This window comes from Phoxinus phoxinus, assembly GCF_949152265.1.
Source record: "Phoxinus phoxinus genome assembly, chromosome: 18".
Taxonomy (NCBI): Eukaryota; Metazoa; Chordata; class Actinopteri; order Cypriniformes; family Leuciscidae; genus Phoxinus; species Phoxinus phoxinus.
In genome coordinates this window covers 26,671,158-26,687,597 of record NC_136893.1, presented here as the reverse complement: position 1 = coordinate 26,687,597, position 16,440 = coordinate 26,671,158, and the positions used below count along the sequence as shown (strand labels likewise).

At 41.8% G+C, this 16,440-nt stretch overlaps 1 protein-coding gene across 1 annotated transcript; it reads left to right on the top strand.

Moving 5' to 3' along the window:
* Positions 1 to 825: 825 nt before the first annotated feature.
* snai1b (snail family zinc finger 1b) lies at positions 826 to 5,624 on the top strand. The gene is made up of 3 exons (XM_079588243.1): positions 826 to 1,057; positions 1,741 to 2,238; positions 3,858 to 5,624. Exons 1-3 carry the CDS (start codon positions 982 to 984, stop codon positions 4,037 to 4,039), a joined length of 756 nt encoding a protein of 251 aa, XP_079444369.1. The 5' UTR covers positions 826 to 981; the 3' UTR covers positions 4,040 to 5,624.
* Positions 5,625 to 16,440: the final 10,816 nt, after the last annotated feature.

Below are 16,440 nucleotides of genomic sequence, written 5' to 3'. Positions count from 1 at the left end.
CGCAGAGCCCCGCGCGGGGAACCAGTCTGATGTGCGCCTCTGATCCCGCAGATGAAGGATCAATGGCAGCTTGTGCTCCAAATGAGTGTTAAATGACTTGCGATTGTGCTTTGTGTCTAAAGGGAGTATTTCACCCTTTAATGGGGTAACCGGGGCTAGTTGTCACACAAATAACCTACGCTTTCAAAATAACTCAAATGTAATAACATAGGCTAACTATAGCATATGACGGATTTATAAAAAAATTCAGAAATGGCAAGTCAGTGCAAGTTGTCACGTGTTGTAAAAATGCATTTTACAGTTAGGCTATAGTTGTGACAACTTGCCCCTCAGTGTTTACTTCACAATATTGAATAGGCCTATTTAATTCAGATGTCAACTTAATATTTTATTCACTTTAAATAGGTCTATTTATTTCAGTTTATTTGTGTGTTTTTAAACTGGAATTTATCCCCCTGCATTGGACATCTCCAAAATCTCCAAAAAATGTTCGAAATTAAATTAAATGTAGGCTAATAAGAATTTACAATGTGTAGGCTAATTAATACTAGGTCTAGGGTAGGCTACTGTTCACCCAAATCCCTTTACACTCATATCAGGGGGTCTCTCACCCCATGTTTAACAACAGTTTTACAAATGTAGCCATTTTTTAATAATCAAACAGTTCTTCCGAGATTGGAATCTGAGCTATTGTTTAAAGTTAGGGAAACCCGCTGGCATTAGTGGAGAGTTCCCGCGGGCGGCGTGGCACTGTGGGCGTGGCCTGGGCTCTAGCCCCGCCCCGTTCCCCGCAGCCTCATATGAAGAGACCCGTGTGCGCTGAATGGCAGTGGTTCATGTGCAACTTTAAGAAACTAACGGCCTCTCCCTAGACGCAAAGATTACTGGACATCTGAAGCAGACTCTGAAGCGCTGCAGCCTTTTCACAGAGTCAGTCAAGAGTTGCGCTAAAACTTGAATTTTGGAGAAGACCTTTACAAAATGCCTCGTTCATTTCTTGTCAAGAAGTATTTCTCCAACAAGAAGCCAAACTACAGTGAACTGGAGAGTCAAACTGGTGAGCTTGCCTTTAAAAGCTGTTTGTTTATGTGTGTTATTGTGTGTAAAATCAGTATGTGAATTGATAGAGCTTATGATTAGCCAACACTTTTTTTCATGACATCCTGCTTTATAAATGTTTACATAACTTTTATGTCAACACTTTTTAATTTTTTTTTTTTTTTTTAGCTATTTTCAACTATGTTCAATAGTTAGGCTATGTTGTTACTTTCAGTTGGGCTATTTTGTTTATCATTGTATAGTTTTTTTGGCTACACTATATTTTAAGGTGTCATTGTTACAGTGTAATTATATATTTAAGCACTGAGTAATAATAATTAAGGATTATGATCTGGTTGAGGCCGTGGCATGTAATTATGCATACTTTACTGTTATTACTATGGTAAGTGCATGTAACAAGGACCCTGTAAAATAAAGTACTGTTTCACAAACTGCAGGATGTAGTTGAATTAACTACTAAAATGCTTCAGCTGTAGTATTTCACAGTTTAATCCCATAAAAAAAAAAAAAAAAAGTGAGAGCATGCTAATGCGGTAGATATTCAGTTGATGCTAACCAAAATAAAGCGTGCTTTTGATAAACTGGAGAATATAAAAAAGCACTACCACCCCATCAAACCTAACAAACGGGACCATTTGAAGTCCAACAACCCCCTGAACATGCACCTTATCTCTCCCCCAGACCAACGCTACGCTGTCGTCCCTCTGCATGACTCTGTGGTGCCCATGCTTGTGTGGGCCAGCAGTGCGTTACCCCTCGCCTTCACACCGCCCCCTCCCAGCCCCCCGTCTCCTCCCGGGCCTCTGGACCTGAGCTCTCCGTCCAGCAGCTCCAGCTCCAGCAGCGGAGAGGAGGACGACTGCCGCACCTCCGACCCGCCCAGCCCGGACCCTGACTCCGACCGCTCCCAGTGCTCCCAGTGCGGGAAGCCCTGCGGCAGCCCGGCCGGCCTGTCCCGCCACCAGCTCACGCACTGCACCCCCGGCCCGCAGACCACAGGAGCCGCCAGCACCGCCGCCAGAGCCGCCTTCCACTGCAAGCACTGTCCCAAAGAGTACACCAGTCTGGGTGCGCTGAAGATGCACATCCGCTCGCACACACTCCCCTGTGTGTGTGGCACGTGTGGGAAGGCCTTCTCCAGACCCTGGCTGCTGCGAGGACACATTCGCACACACACCGGTGAGTTAGTTAGCCCAGAAACTGAAGCTGAGAGTAGTGCAACATTTGACCAATACCGTTAAAGTATTAAACTTGGGAACTGTGCAGATAATCTGTGTGCTACAGACCTTGTTCGGGTTAGATGACATGTTGAATTGAACACGGATGAAAACAGGGCTGTGAGGGATAGACGTTCACGCACTGCTATGAAGATCCTAGATCATCTTTTAAAACTGATTCATGGCGTTTTTGTTCCTCTGAAAGACGTCTCCTCAGCTGTCGGTATGTTGTTCAGCAACAGTACAATCCATTAAACGCACTGTTTTCTGTCGAAGCTTGTTTCCGCCACAGAATTAAACATTTTAAAAGATAATTGAATAATCTTCAAGTTCTGGAATAAAAAATAAAAAAGGTAAATGAGACTTTTTATGTCAAGTCAAGTCATCTTCATTTATATAGCGCTTTTAACAATGTAGATTGTTTCAAAGCGGCTTTACAGAGATAAACGGATAATTTAGGTAACAGATTGTTTTTGCTTTATAGCGGTTCTTGAATAAAGATATTTTCCAGCTAAAGTTAGTTTTGATTGATTCACTTCCGTCGCAACGATCATTAGTTATTCAATTAGAGACCGCTAATGAGAGAATGTCACAATTCTGACTTTATATCTCGTAATTTGGACGTTTTTCCCCTCAGAATTGCAAGTTATAAAGTCCAATTGCGCGGGAAAAACGTCAGAATTGTGAGATAAAAAGTTTCAATTACCTTTTTTATTTTCCGTGGCGGAAACAAGCTTTCGTAGTATTCTGTCCCTTACAGCCTCGTTTTCATTCCTGTGTTTTCCTTTTCTTTCTTTCCAAACGAATTTACGATTTCCATCTGGCTGACAATGAAAGTGGTGTAAAAATCCCAAACTGTCGTATCTAGAGATAAGAACGTCATAGAAACTCGGGGGTTGGGCTCTTTTATCCATGACATGCGGGGGGGAAAACAATGTATATCGGGGCCACAAATGAATAATTCCTAAATTGTTTCCATGTTTTAGTTACATCATGGCCTCAATTAAAACAAGGGAATGAATTGGTACAACATGACCACGATTTATTTCCAATTCATTACTAAAACAAAGAGCATTAATTCTTAATTCATTGCCACGATATCTATTTTTTATTCCACATGTCATGTGCAGGGCTTCTTACTTGAGTTACAAAATAAAAGTTTGTTATAGTCAATCTTTAGTTTTACATCATGGTCATTTAAACTTGGTGAACTTAGTAACTTTGACGATACGTGCCAGAATAAATGAAAGGGATGTGACGTGGTTATGGATAAAGCCTTTGGTTAGCATTCCCATTATTGTCAATGGCAGTGTCTCGGCTGGTTCAGCAGTGGATAACTGCCCAAGTTAGCTAGTAAAACCTTGACCGTCTGCATAAAGGACCCCCAAATAGCACTATCTAGAGACAAGGATGTCATAGAAACTTGGAGGTGTCTCTTTAGAGCACATATTTGTAGGTTCACCTTGCAGAATCTAGTTGTCCGAAATACATTTCAAGGTTAGAGGTTAAAATGCATAAAACATTTTTAACGCAATGACATGTAATGTGTGTATACTAAAAGTTCTCCATCTGTGTTTTAAGGCGAGCGGCCCTTCTCGTGCCCCCACTGTAACCGTGCGTTTGCGGACCGCTCGAACCTGCGGGCTCACCTGCAGACCCACTCCGAAGTGAAGAAGTACCAGTGTGGGACGTGCTCCCGTACCTTCAGCCGAATGTCCCTCCTGCACAAACACACTCTCTCCGGCTGCTGTCCGTCTGCCTAGAGGAGGAGACAGCTGAGCCCCATCTCTCGGCGCTGGGACGGCACGGGCTTAAGCCATAAGTCAATGTCTGGACTCGTAGAGACTCGTTTTTGAAGCACACGGTGCCTTATCTTTTATTCCACAAGCCAAAAGAAGAGATTATTTTTCTCTCAGTTTTAGGGTGCTTTCACACCCGACCGTTTGTTTCAGAACCTGGAGTGTTTTCTCCCTCGGTTCGGTTCGTTTAGGCAACGCTCAGATCCGCACCAGAACAATTGCTCCGAGATCGCCTGAACGAGGTGCAAACGGTTCGCTTGAGGTGTGAACGCAATCCGACCCAAAAGACCAATGATCCAGATGGTATTATAATTCATAATGGGAAATGTGCTGTATAAAAAGCAGTGTCTGATTCTGTGAGTGAGCACATTAGTTATCACAGTTGAAAACCAAAAGAGCGTCTTCATCTTAAAATGTTGTGTAATTGCACTTCCCGGTGCGAGAATACTGTCCCGATAAAGCCTTGATTCCTGCTCTAGCTGCGTCATAACATTGGTCTAGTGTTCGCGTGTGTCTTGACACAGTAAACCTCAAGAGATCGATGGGAGATCTATGTGTCTCGACCATAGACTGTAAGGTCTCGACAGTTAAAAATAAAGCCACAATAAGCTCACGGAGCGAACTTGTCAATCATCTTGATGGATGACGCAGAGGAAACTCTTCCTAATAAGAGGACCGTTACTTGCGTGATCACATTTTGCTACGCTTTGAAAGGTTGCCTTGTGAAAGCGAGCCGTACCAAGAAGAAAATGCAACAGTGTAACAAATGTTTCGGAACAAAACAAACGATCTATAGGAGTGAAAACACCCGTAGTCTTGCACGCATTCACACAGTGAGGGTCTGTTACACATAGACTGCAGATTTTTGTCGTGGGAAAAGGACCCATGAACTGGCTCTCGGTGGATTCCCAAGATGCACCTCGGTGCCGGCTGGTCCGGGACTGTGAGGGGGCAGCTGCTATTAAACCTGTGTGGTGAGAGGTCATCTCTCACCAAGATCTCCACAGACTTGCCGGGATGTATTGAGACAGCTGTTGGGCTGTCGACAAATGCGCCGGCTCTCCGTTTCTCCGTTAGACTGATGGCTGAAGAGCACCAAAGACCTGCTTTAATAGGCCGTTCAATTAGGCTATGGGATTTGTCTCTGTAATTCGAGCTTCGAGGTATCAAGCTTCTGAAGTGGCAGTCTGACTTCTGAATCAACGTCATGTTTTTATATTCTTAAAGACTGACCAGGGTGTCGAAAACACAAGAAGAGGGTCATTTGGTTTTAGATGTCGTTTATGTACAAAGTTTACTCCAAGCCCTCTGAACCGAAGGGATTTAGCAGTCTCTCATTTGAGAGAGGTCTTCCATGAAGTCTGGTCCTCTTCAAACATGTCTTTTCCAAAGCCACAATGATATACGAAGCTGCCTTTCTACTTATTGTTTTCATTTTGGACGTATAACACACAAACCAAATGCTAAGCAATCTTTTTTGAGCAAAGATGTTTTAGTGTATTTCCACTTGCTATTTTTTTCCAATAAAGTAATTTATGTTCTTTTGCAGAAAAGTGTCTAATTTGTGTTTTTATGAAGTGTTGAAGGAACAGTTCACCCATAAATTAATTAATACTCTGTATACATATACTCATATCATTCCAAAACAGCATAACTTTATATCTTCCATGGAATACAAAAGGACATTTTTACATTTTAGCTCTTAAAGGATTAGTTCACAAAACGTTTGCTGATAATTTACTCACCCCCACATCATCCAAGATGTCCATGTCTTTCTTTCTTCAGTGGAAAAGAAATGACGGTTTTTGATGAACACATTTCTCCATATAATGGACGTCAATGGGCCCCAAACGGTTCAAGGTCCAGATGACAGTGTCAGCGCCGCTTCAACGGGCTTTAAACGACACCAGACGATGAATACGGGTCTTATCTAGCGAAACGATCGGTCATTTCAAAAATAAATAAAAAAGTTATAAGCATAATAAAACTTTATGACTCTGTTCTGTGATGCGCGTTCGTGACGTCACGTAATACGCAGTTACGCTGAAAAGGTCACGCTTGACGTACCGAGTGTTTACAAATGTGCGGAAGGAGGACCATACACACATATTCAAATGTCTTTGTGTCGGTTTATCGTTTAAAATGCCCATTGCGTGTGTGTATCCTGGGTGTTGTAATATTAAAAAGCCTAAAAGAAAATTTTCGTCAGGACAGACATCTTTTACTTTTCATAGAAGCGTGACCTTCTCAACGTAATTGCGTATTACGTGACGTCACGAATGCGCATCACAGAACAGAGCAAGGCGAGCGTTTGTGTTTATAAAACTTAAACTTTTTAATTTATTTTTGAAATGACTGAACGTTTCGCTAGATAAGACCCGTATTCATCGTCTGGTGTCGTTTAAAGCCCGTTGAAGCGGCGCTGACACTGTCATCTGGACCTTGAACCGTTTGGAGCCCATTGAAGTCCATTATATGGAGAAATGTTTTCATCAAAAACCTTCATTTCTTTTCGACTGAAGAAAGAAAGACATGGACATCTTGGATGACATGGGGGTGAGTAAATTATCAGCAAAAGTTTTTTTTTAAAGTGAACTAATCCTTTAAGGTGATGATACTTGAGAGGGCAACTTTTTGAGCAATGTTGCTGGGAAATCTTGCCGAGCGATTGTTGCTTGGGCACTTTCCCATTGACAATGGGCAATACATTTCTATCTGGATAATTTAGATCGGTCGTGGGACCTGTGTCTCATCTGGTTGCCCGTTGACGGCAACATTGCCCAGCAAGATTAACCAAAAAGTTGCCCTGTGTATCATCACCTTTAGAGTTACAACAACTATAAAAGTGGTATAAAAGAATTTCATGCACATATGAAGTCCAACAATATATCTTTGCTGAAAATGCTTGAGCACACTACATCAAATGTTGTTTATTGCCCATTTTTTGGCAAATTGTGTGTAAAAAAAAAAAAAAAGGAATACAAGTGATTGTACATAATTGTGAAGGAATATAGGAAAAGTAACTGTGTGAATTCTTCCTTGAATGCATTATTTTTATCCACAGGTCTCTGAATAGATATGCAGCAATAAATATTTAGCGTCTGCGTCTAGACGCAGTCAGATATTTTGAGTGATGGTCAGAACACCTGCACACACTTTCTGCTTAGCCTGACGCTAATACAACACCAACCCAGTTTAGCTGACACATGGCCAACAAATGTTCACGTCACGCACTGCAGGTGGAAAAAGACCAAAAGGGAGGCAGAAGCACCAGAGAGACGAGGAAGAGGAATGGGCCCGTCTGCACCATTAAGACCTGTGGATCCAACTCTTCGCTCCAGAACCTCAATCTGTCAAATACATAGATATGCCTCCCCGAGGGGGAAGTTTAATAAATGTGGGAAATTCCAACAATCTGTGCTTTGAATGTGGCCAGAGTTTTGAGGTTTTCAGTTTTGTAGACTGCCTCCGCAACTCAGCCTTTCCCTGAGCAATCTGAATCCACAAAGCCCTTGTGACCTGCGTTGACGCCAACCAGTCTTGCTAGAGTAACGATGCACTTCCTTTGCTGATTTGGAGGCTCAAAGCTGTGGGATTTCGGTGGGGGAAGCTAGTTGTAGGGGGGAGGGCACGCTTAAAGAAGTATTCCAGGCTGAAAGCAACTCAAGCTCTGTCTGTGGCATACTTTATCTGCAACATCTGTGACCACTAAAAATGGTGTGCTCCTTGAGTACGGTGCTCCGCTAGTGATAAAAAAAGCCCAATACACTGGGTCCATGAATTAAGAGATTTTAAGAATATTTAAGCTTTGTGAACTTTTGCACGATATGTGCAAGGATAAACGAAAGGAATTTGGTGGTAATTATCTTTAAAAAGGTCTATAATACCTGGAGAAAGCTTTCGTTTAGCATTCCTATTAATGTCAATGGCAGTTTCTTGCAACACCAGTGGCTAACTGCCCATGTTAACTCGTAAAACCTAGTAAAACCAACCGTCTGCATGAAGGACTGCTTACATGCGGCAAACTTCAGCAAAAGGAATAATACTGACTGAACACTGAAGTTATGTGAAAAGTTATATTTTGAACACTTCAAAAGGACAATTTAGACAACTTTACACACTCAAACAGCATTTATTTACTGAATAATTAATTCAAGGCAAGGCAAGGCAAGTTTATTTATATAGCACATTTTATACACAATGGTAATTCAAAGTGCTTTACATAGAAGAAATTGAAATAATCAAAAGAAATAAGAATAATTAAAACAGTTTAGAGTAGAGAAATTAAAATAATCAAAAGAAATAAGAATAATTAAAACTGTTTAGAATAAAAAATAAAATAAAATACAGTACAAACAGTCGGACGAACAGTGGCACAGTGCTCATTCAGTACATGCATATTTATGTACAATTCAAGTGAATTAGCAAGAAATACTAACATCACATTTTGGCTTTAAACTCAAAAACAAAACAAAAACCTTTCTTCCCCTGTAAACACTTTTCTGAAAAGCAGTGTTATTATTGCTAACCTAAACTTTTTAAAAAAATTGGTAATTGAAATGAAGTCTAACTCTTAGTCAAATAGTTGCTCATTGGCAAATATGTGTGTGTTTGGGTGTGTGTGGGCAGATATGGTCAGATATGAGTAGACGAAAGTCATTTGGGCTTTTGGGTTTGATGTGGTTGGCCTGAACTGCAGACATAGAGTCAGACATAGTTAGACGTGAAGGATTGAAGCCGTGGAGTCATGTTCACAGAGAGATGACAACTGTGTGTGGGCGGCTGGATGGATGGGTGACAGAGGGTGATGTCATTGTCTTTCAACCCTTGAAGCAGCACAAATCTGCAAGAATTCCCCATAGAGCCAAAATATGTCCCCCGTACCTGTGAGGGGGTGAGATAACATGTCTGTAATTGATGGCGGTGCAATGTGGTATGAGTTGCCCTGTTGTCAGTCCTGTTGTTGAACATTTCTGAGGGCCTTTCAGCTGCATATATTACAAGTCTGAAGACCACATTTGTCAAAGCATATATACTGCAGGCTATATAACCAAAGCTATTTTTTAGTAATTTGAAAGCCACAAGGTACCATTGGTAAAGTGGTCTAACATCACCAGTTTCTTTGAGGAATCGTGCCATGTAAAAAAAAAAAATCCCTTATTCCTATTGTTGACCTAGATTAACCTCACTTTTTCCTTTCACTTCGTCTTTCATTCCCTTCTTTCTTCTCTCTGGGGTGTAGGAGCCCGTCGGACACAGGAAACGGCTTGTCAGTCACATATAAACACTGGCCTTTTTGCAGCACTGATAAAAAACATCTGAAGCATCTGGGTAGAGAAACGCCTCCTGTTAGCTAGAAAGGGAGCTGGAAAGGACAGGAATAGTTTGGGCAAAAATAAAAGTTCCTTCATCATTTACTCACCCTCATGTCGCTCCAAAACCGACTGGCTTTCTGTGAAACACAAATGGACATTAGAATGATAAGGGGATGGAGCTGTCAAAGTCCAAGATGCAACATAAAAGTATTATTAAGTTATCAATAAGGTTCATGCGCAAGTCATATGAGAGTTTGTGTTAGGAACAAGTCCCAATTTAAGTTATTTTCTGATAACATTTGACATGAATGATGAGCAGTCATGAGACAGGGAAGATGTTTAATATTATTGACATCAAACCTTCAACTTTAGTGATGTTCTACCAAAGATGGTGTTGTAGTTGAGACCAGCTCATTCGAGACCCGTGATACTGTAAGTCTGAGTCAAGAACGAGACCAAAAGAGGGTCTGAAGTGAACTATTATGCCTTCAATTTGGGGTGAATGAAGCCTGCTCCGAGTCCATGAGTCCAAGACCATGGAAATACGTTCTTGGACTCGAGATGGACTACAACAATTTAATTCAGATTTGGAGCGATGAGATAAAGAGTTAAACTATGCCATCTCTAACCCAATTCTTCAACCTTTTCATGTGGATAGTTTTGGACATTTACACAGATCTGAGACCAGTTTTACATTCGGACACAAAGATTGATTGAACAGGGAATACCGGTCCTAGATATAAAAATGGCCTTGCTCACGTCTCTGTGCTCAGCAGTGGTCGTGCATTACCCTTAAAGGGGCATATTTGTGCAGTGATGCTCTTGTCTTTTCATGTTTGAGGTGGTGGTTTAGAGAGCTGAGTCATAGGGATCGTGTTTGAGCCAGGAGCTGTTATGATGGTTTGGATTACTAACACAGTTCTGGGTGACTGTGCTCTTGTGTGGGGATTACCCATATGCTTCGGCTTCTAGCTTTCTTCCTCTCTCTCTTTTCCTGGATGCAACCTCTCTTTGGTAGCCTTTCTGTCCTCTTCCACCTCAATGGTCTCAACTCCCCTTGCTGGCTCGGTTTCCTCAAATGTTCCCCCTCTTCTCGAACATAGATTGTGTCCTAGCAGGTACATTTCTGTTCATCATTTACTGACCCTCGTGCCATTCCAACCCTGTATGACTTTCTCTCTTTTGTGGAACCCAAAAGAAAATTGTGTAAGCATTTTTTGAAAGTCAATAAGACATAAAATGTCTACTCTGTAAAGATAGCATGAAATGAATACACACGACTAAGCTGGCAAGTTCAAACTACAGACTATACGGACACTCTAAAGAATGCTGGGTTGTTTTAACCCAGTTTTGGGTCAAATATGGACAAACCCAGCCATTGGGTTAAATTTTTAAATCGCATTTTTGATCCAACGTTTGGGTTTGTCCATATTTGACCCAAAACTGGGTTAAAACAACCCAGCATTTTTTAGAGTGCATACTGTAAGTCTACATTACATATGGCGACACAAACATCAAATGTCTTGCTGTTTGGTCATGTGACATGCGAGAACCAACACTCTAAAAAATGCTGGGTTGTTCCAACCCAATTTTGGGTAAAATATGGACAAACCCAAACGTTGGGTTAAAAATGTTGAAAAACCAAAATTGGGTTGGAACATATTTGTCCATATTTATAGTTTGGTCATGTGACATGCGAGAACCAATGAGGATTGACATCAGTGGACGTTTGAGGTTTGTAGGTGCGTCATAATTAACGTAACGATTGTGAACTGTAAAAAAAACTTCACGTGCCTGTAGAACTTGTAATTACAACATGTAAACTAGTCATTTTCAGATTTAGGGTGTGTGCGACTTGAAGCTGCGCTGTGGAGACCGATCGGTGGACGACATGAAAGTAACGTGAAAGCGATTCGGAAGCATATGGAGCTTTATTTATGGTAATTACGACATGGCGTGAACGCAGCATGTGTTATGTTGTGCATGAGAAAGAAACTATTTTACAAAGTGAGCTGTATGTGGTATATTCGAGTGTGGTGACCAATTTGAATATGAGACTCTTTAATCTCAGTCAAAGTCTCTTGATTCATTAATCAAAAGACCAGAGAGAAATTGATCATTTCACTCCATGTAATGAAGGACCACCCATCCATTTCCCAAACCACTTGTCTTATATAGGGTCACAGGGATATTGGAGCCTATTTAAATCTGTTTAAATGTCTCAACAGTGCAATGCAAAAATGGCAACCAAACATATCTCCAAATTTAACTGCAGTCTAAAGGCAAACATTCTTCACTCTTCACTTCTTCATCCAGGTCAGGGGTGGTCAATCATGTTCTTGGAGATTTACCTTCCTGCAAAGTTTAGCACCAACTTGGCAAACCAGCTAAGATCTTCAGGAGCACTGGATATTTAAAGACAGGTGTGTTGGAGCAGGACTGAGACCGTCCTAAACTCCAGCTCCAACCCTCCTCCAACAGGTTGTTTTCAAGTAATCCGTAACACCTTGATTGCTTTCGGTTTGTCTGATAAGAGTTGGAGATTAACTCCAGGCGAATTACAAACTGTGTTTTTGCACCCTTGAAGGGAACATCGGGACGGCAACTCCACTAGCACCTTCCAAACGAAAGGGAACAACTTTACTCAATAGGAGACCAGCACGCATCACTAGGTCAGTTTCACAGGCACTTATTCCAGTCTCTCCACACAAATATAATTATGGTCAGAAATCCTTTTTTTTATACATACACCAAAATTTGGAATGATATTCCCCATCACATCAGAACAATACCATCCATCACATATTTCCAAAAAGCATACAAACTGTTTCTTCTAAACAGTTACACTTGTACTTACTGATTGTTTATTTATTGTCTGATGGTGCGTTCAAGTCCTCCTGGGAAGCTTGTACGCACGATGTGGGAAGTCGTGTTTACGACGGCTGGTGCGTTCAAGTCACTTTCGTCGGAGTAAGATGGCGGAGTACTTTCTCTTAATTAATTACAAAAAAATACAGCGAGGTTCTTCAACTCTTGTTCTAAAAAATGAATAACAAAGATTTGCATAAGGTGTGCTTTGATTTTTTGTTTTTACTTTTTAGTTAATTTATGAAGCCACTGCAAACTTTATCGTTGTATATTACATTGTTATTTTATCATGCTATCATATTCTGTGCAGGCAATTAGCTTACTGCGCTGTAAATAAAAAAGCCTGACAAGCTAAATACCTCGTATTGTGGTATTCCGCCATGTTTCTCAGTGACACGCCCACAACTCGTAAAGATCGGGGCTTAGAGAAAATCCCGAGCTTCCCACTGGTATTTACGACATTGTGGTGGCATTCAAGTACGTTCAACTCGTAAATCCGATCTATACGAGATGACTTGAACGCACCATGAGTCCTGTTTGTAGTGTTGTTTTTAGTCGTTTGTATCTGTCTAGCGGCTAGCCCATGCTAATGTCCTGTATTAGTGTTTTTGACTTCATGTGCTGTAAATTGTGTTTTATGTTCTGCAGAACAGGAACCTGCTGGAAACCAGGCCCATTTAAATTGTACTTTAATGTTACTTTTAACCTTTCCTGTATAATTAATTAAATTAAATGAAACTGAATCCCTTCACAAAGGGCCCTTCCACAGGTCCGTTAGCGAAGGGAACATGCAATGGTCACTTCAAGGACGTAATGTAATAATTTATGGTCATGTTCTGCCCTTAGGAGTGAGTGGGGGATAGGGATGCCCACTTCTGACTAGAATTTGCCCCAAGAGTTGGTTTGGCTTCCCCTGGCCTGCCTAGTATGTATTATTCATCCCTTTATCACAGGGGTGTCCAATCCTGCTCCTGGAGGGCCACTTCCCTGCAGAGTTCAGTTCACTGGGAGCTTCTAGTGATCATGAAGACCTTGATTAGCTGGCTCAGGTGTGTTTAAATAGGATCGGAGTCAAACTCTGCTGGATGTTGGCCCTCCAGGAGCAGGAATGTACACCCCTGTGACAAAGGGATGAATACTAAATACCCTGCTTTATCTGAACTGATCAACATGTGAATGGGGGGGACAGGTTGTACTTGTGGTGGAATAACAGTTAAGGATTTAAGCAACCTTGAGAAACACAGCTGTTATACAACATCACACACAGCAGCAGACTCAAGTCTGGTGTTTCATGGCTTCAGGCCCAATTGAAGAATCTCTGCAAGAGCCAAACAAAGTGTGTGTAATGTGTAATAACACATCCAGATTTACAGGGAGACTGAGGAGAGGGCAGGAAATTAGAGATGTGTAACAATATAAACAAGGAGAGAGGAGGGAGAGAGAAAGCCGAAAAGAGAAGGTAAGGAAAGAGGAGAAACATTTAGAGAAGAGTGAGAAGTTTATTAATACGTAAAGATTTTTTAATTCGCCTTTGGCTAAGCCACGCCCTAGAATGTAGATTGACCAATCACAGCGCAGCCGAGAACGAGATCCCACAGCGGTCCGACACTTTTCCACAGCGCTCCATTGACTTTAACACAGGCGTCTCATATTTTTGGTCTCGGCAGGCTATTACCGTCGTAGTTTTATCAGAAATATGGTTAAACGTTGTGCCTGGGGCATTTGTAACACAGATACGTGTTTCCCAGAGAGGTTGTAGGGGGGTGTCCGTTTTTTCCCCTTCCCAAAACCGAAGTCAAATCCTGACAAGTGTCGTTTTTGGATTAAACTGTGTGGACGTCCTCAGTCAGCGAAAACCCTCAAGATCAACAATCACACTTTTGTCTCTAAGATAAATTTAGCTTTTAACCTTACTGTGAAGTTATACTAGTTAGACAATTTTATGCTGGTTTAGGTCATGATTTCGGTTCTCTACTCTAATTGTTGATACGCTAGCACACGCTGCTAATAAACACAACTTTATACTCGCGTAGTCCGTTTGCTTTGTAATAACGATTATAGAAGTGAAGTCTCGATTAGGATATGCGGTGGTTCATTTTTTGACTGACCGTTATGCTTTTGCCTCTATTTGGATGCCGTGTTGTTGCTTGCGTTTCTCCGGTATGTCTTGAATAAAGCCTTCGAACGCACACTGCAGCTTTTGCCTACTTCTATCGGACACTTTATTTGCTGCTTTATAAAAGTTTGATCAAATGTCAGCAGGAAGAGCCCTCACAGCATAAGCCATGTTAATACCAAACCAGAGCCCAGATGAAGTTGACGGACGTAGCAACAGTAACTAAGGGGGGCGGGGCTTAGCCAAAGGTGAATTAGCACCAAACTAAGATCAATGAGCTGCAACTGTATTTTTAGCATGTTTCTATATGTAGTTGCTACTTTGCTCTGTTTTTTTTCATCTGTTGTTGCTTATTGGGCCAAGTCAGAGTGTTATTCTGGTGTCTAGGCTTCTTCAGTATGGGATTTATTCGTCCACCTGAAGTAATAGCTCACCTGAACACCTCAACAAGCGACATGATTTGAGTTATCATTCTTGACTGTAGCATACTCATTCTCAATAGAGCGCTTGCAAGCACTGTAAAAAAGCTTTTCTTCTGTTTTGTTCTGTGAGATTGAGGGCGTCTCTCACTGTGTGCTGCACCTGCGGTGACAGAGAAAACACCTGCAGTGTCTCTGACTGCGCCACAGGTATTTGGAGCCTCGGGAGGTACTTTGGATGATTTGAAAGGTGCAAGGTGCACTTTTGTTCTGCCCGAGACCTGGAGCACTTTACAACACTATTGTTCTGCCACTTGTGTGAGGCAGAGGTGAAGGGGACTGCCATGACACACACACACACACACACACACACACACACACACACACACACACACACACACACACACACACACACACACACACACACACACACACACGCACACACACACGCACACACACACGCACACACACACGCACACACACACACACACACACACCTGCAGGTGTATAACTGCACCTGTCTGAAATGCACTCCCTCTGGCGGTCTTCGTATCTCTTCATCTCACAACCACTCAGCGCATTCATAAGTCTTACCGTTCATCTCTGAGTGTGTGCATTTTTGACGAAGATTTGGTGTCTTCTTACTGTGACTTATGTCAGCATATTATATTCCTTTTCCAAAAAGCATATGTGGCACTGATCGGTTCAAGGTACTGATGAGATTACAAATTTCATGGAGCATATGGGAAAACTGCTATAATACACACACACACACACACACACACACACACACACACACACACACACACACACACACACACACACACACACACACACACACACACACACACACACACACACACACACACACACACACACACACGCTTTGTTTGTAGTCTTGAGTTTTCTTCCGGGAACAAACACGTCACAGTATTCCTCTTTTAAATTATTCACGTCCAAGGCATATGCAAAGTTGAGTGGCGTTGCGTAAGTAATGTGTTAAACTAGCGGTTATGGTAAGCGGCGGGACATTTCCCAAACACGCTCGAAGCGCTTGACCAATCACAACACACTGATCCAGCAGACCAATCAGAGCACAGTGTGCTTTTGAGAAGGAGGGGCTTCACAGAGACAGGAACTAGTCGCAGGCTTCATCGTTACCAACACAATTCAACAAAATTTGCGAAAATAGTTGGCTAATGATGCTTTTAGGAAACGCATCCTAGAGCGTTACTACCAGACTGGGAAGAGACGAGATGCAACAACGTCAAATGTGTGAAAAATGTAGAGTTTTTTGAACATTCAAGCATGAAAACGTGTTCTAGTATAGCCAGAAAACATCATCAAGAAGGAAAAAGGGCATATTAGGCCCCCTTTAAAGTAACACCATGTAGCTTTTGCTCTCGGGGTCCCCCTACAGTTGGGAAACAGTATTGTCTTTTATTACTGTCGCAAAATCTGTCATGGTTACACCAGGGGATACACGTGCATTTGTTGACAAGCCGATACCCCCGAACTCTGCAGAAGTAGTCCTCACGTCTTGGGTTCAGACTGCCTGCGCTGTGTGTGAAATGTCTTCATCCCAGGTACAGTGGCATATATGTCAGCATGTCATATGAATATAATTTCATGGGTTTTATTTTTTTC

Excerpts from the sequence above, each read along its gene's own strand:
- snai1b (XM_079588243.1), top strand. The coding sequence starts at position 982 with ATGCCTCGTTCATTTCTTGTCAAGAAGTATTTCTCCAACAAGAAGCCA. Across the intron at positions 1,058-1,740 it reads TGAACTGGAGAGTCAAACTG|ACCAACGCTACGCTGTCGTC; the intron begins GTGAGCTTGCCT and ends TCTCTCCCCCAG. Across the intron at positions 2,239-3,857 it reads ACACATTCGCACACACACCG|GCGAGCGGCCCTTCTCGTGC; the intron begins GTGAGTTAGTTA and ends CTGTGTTTTAAG.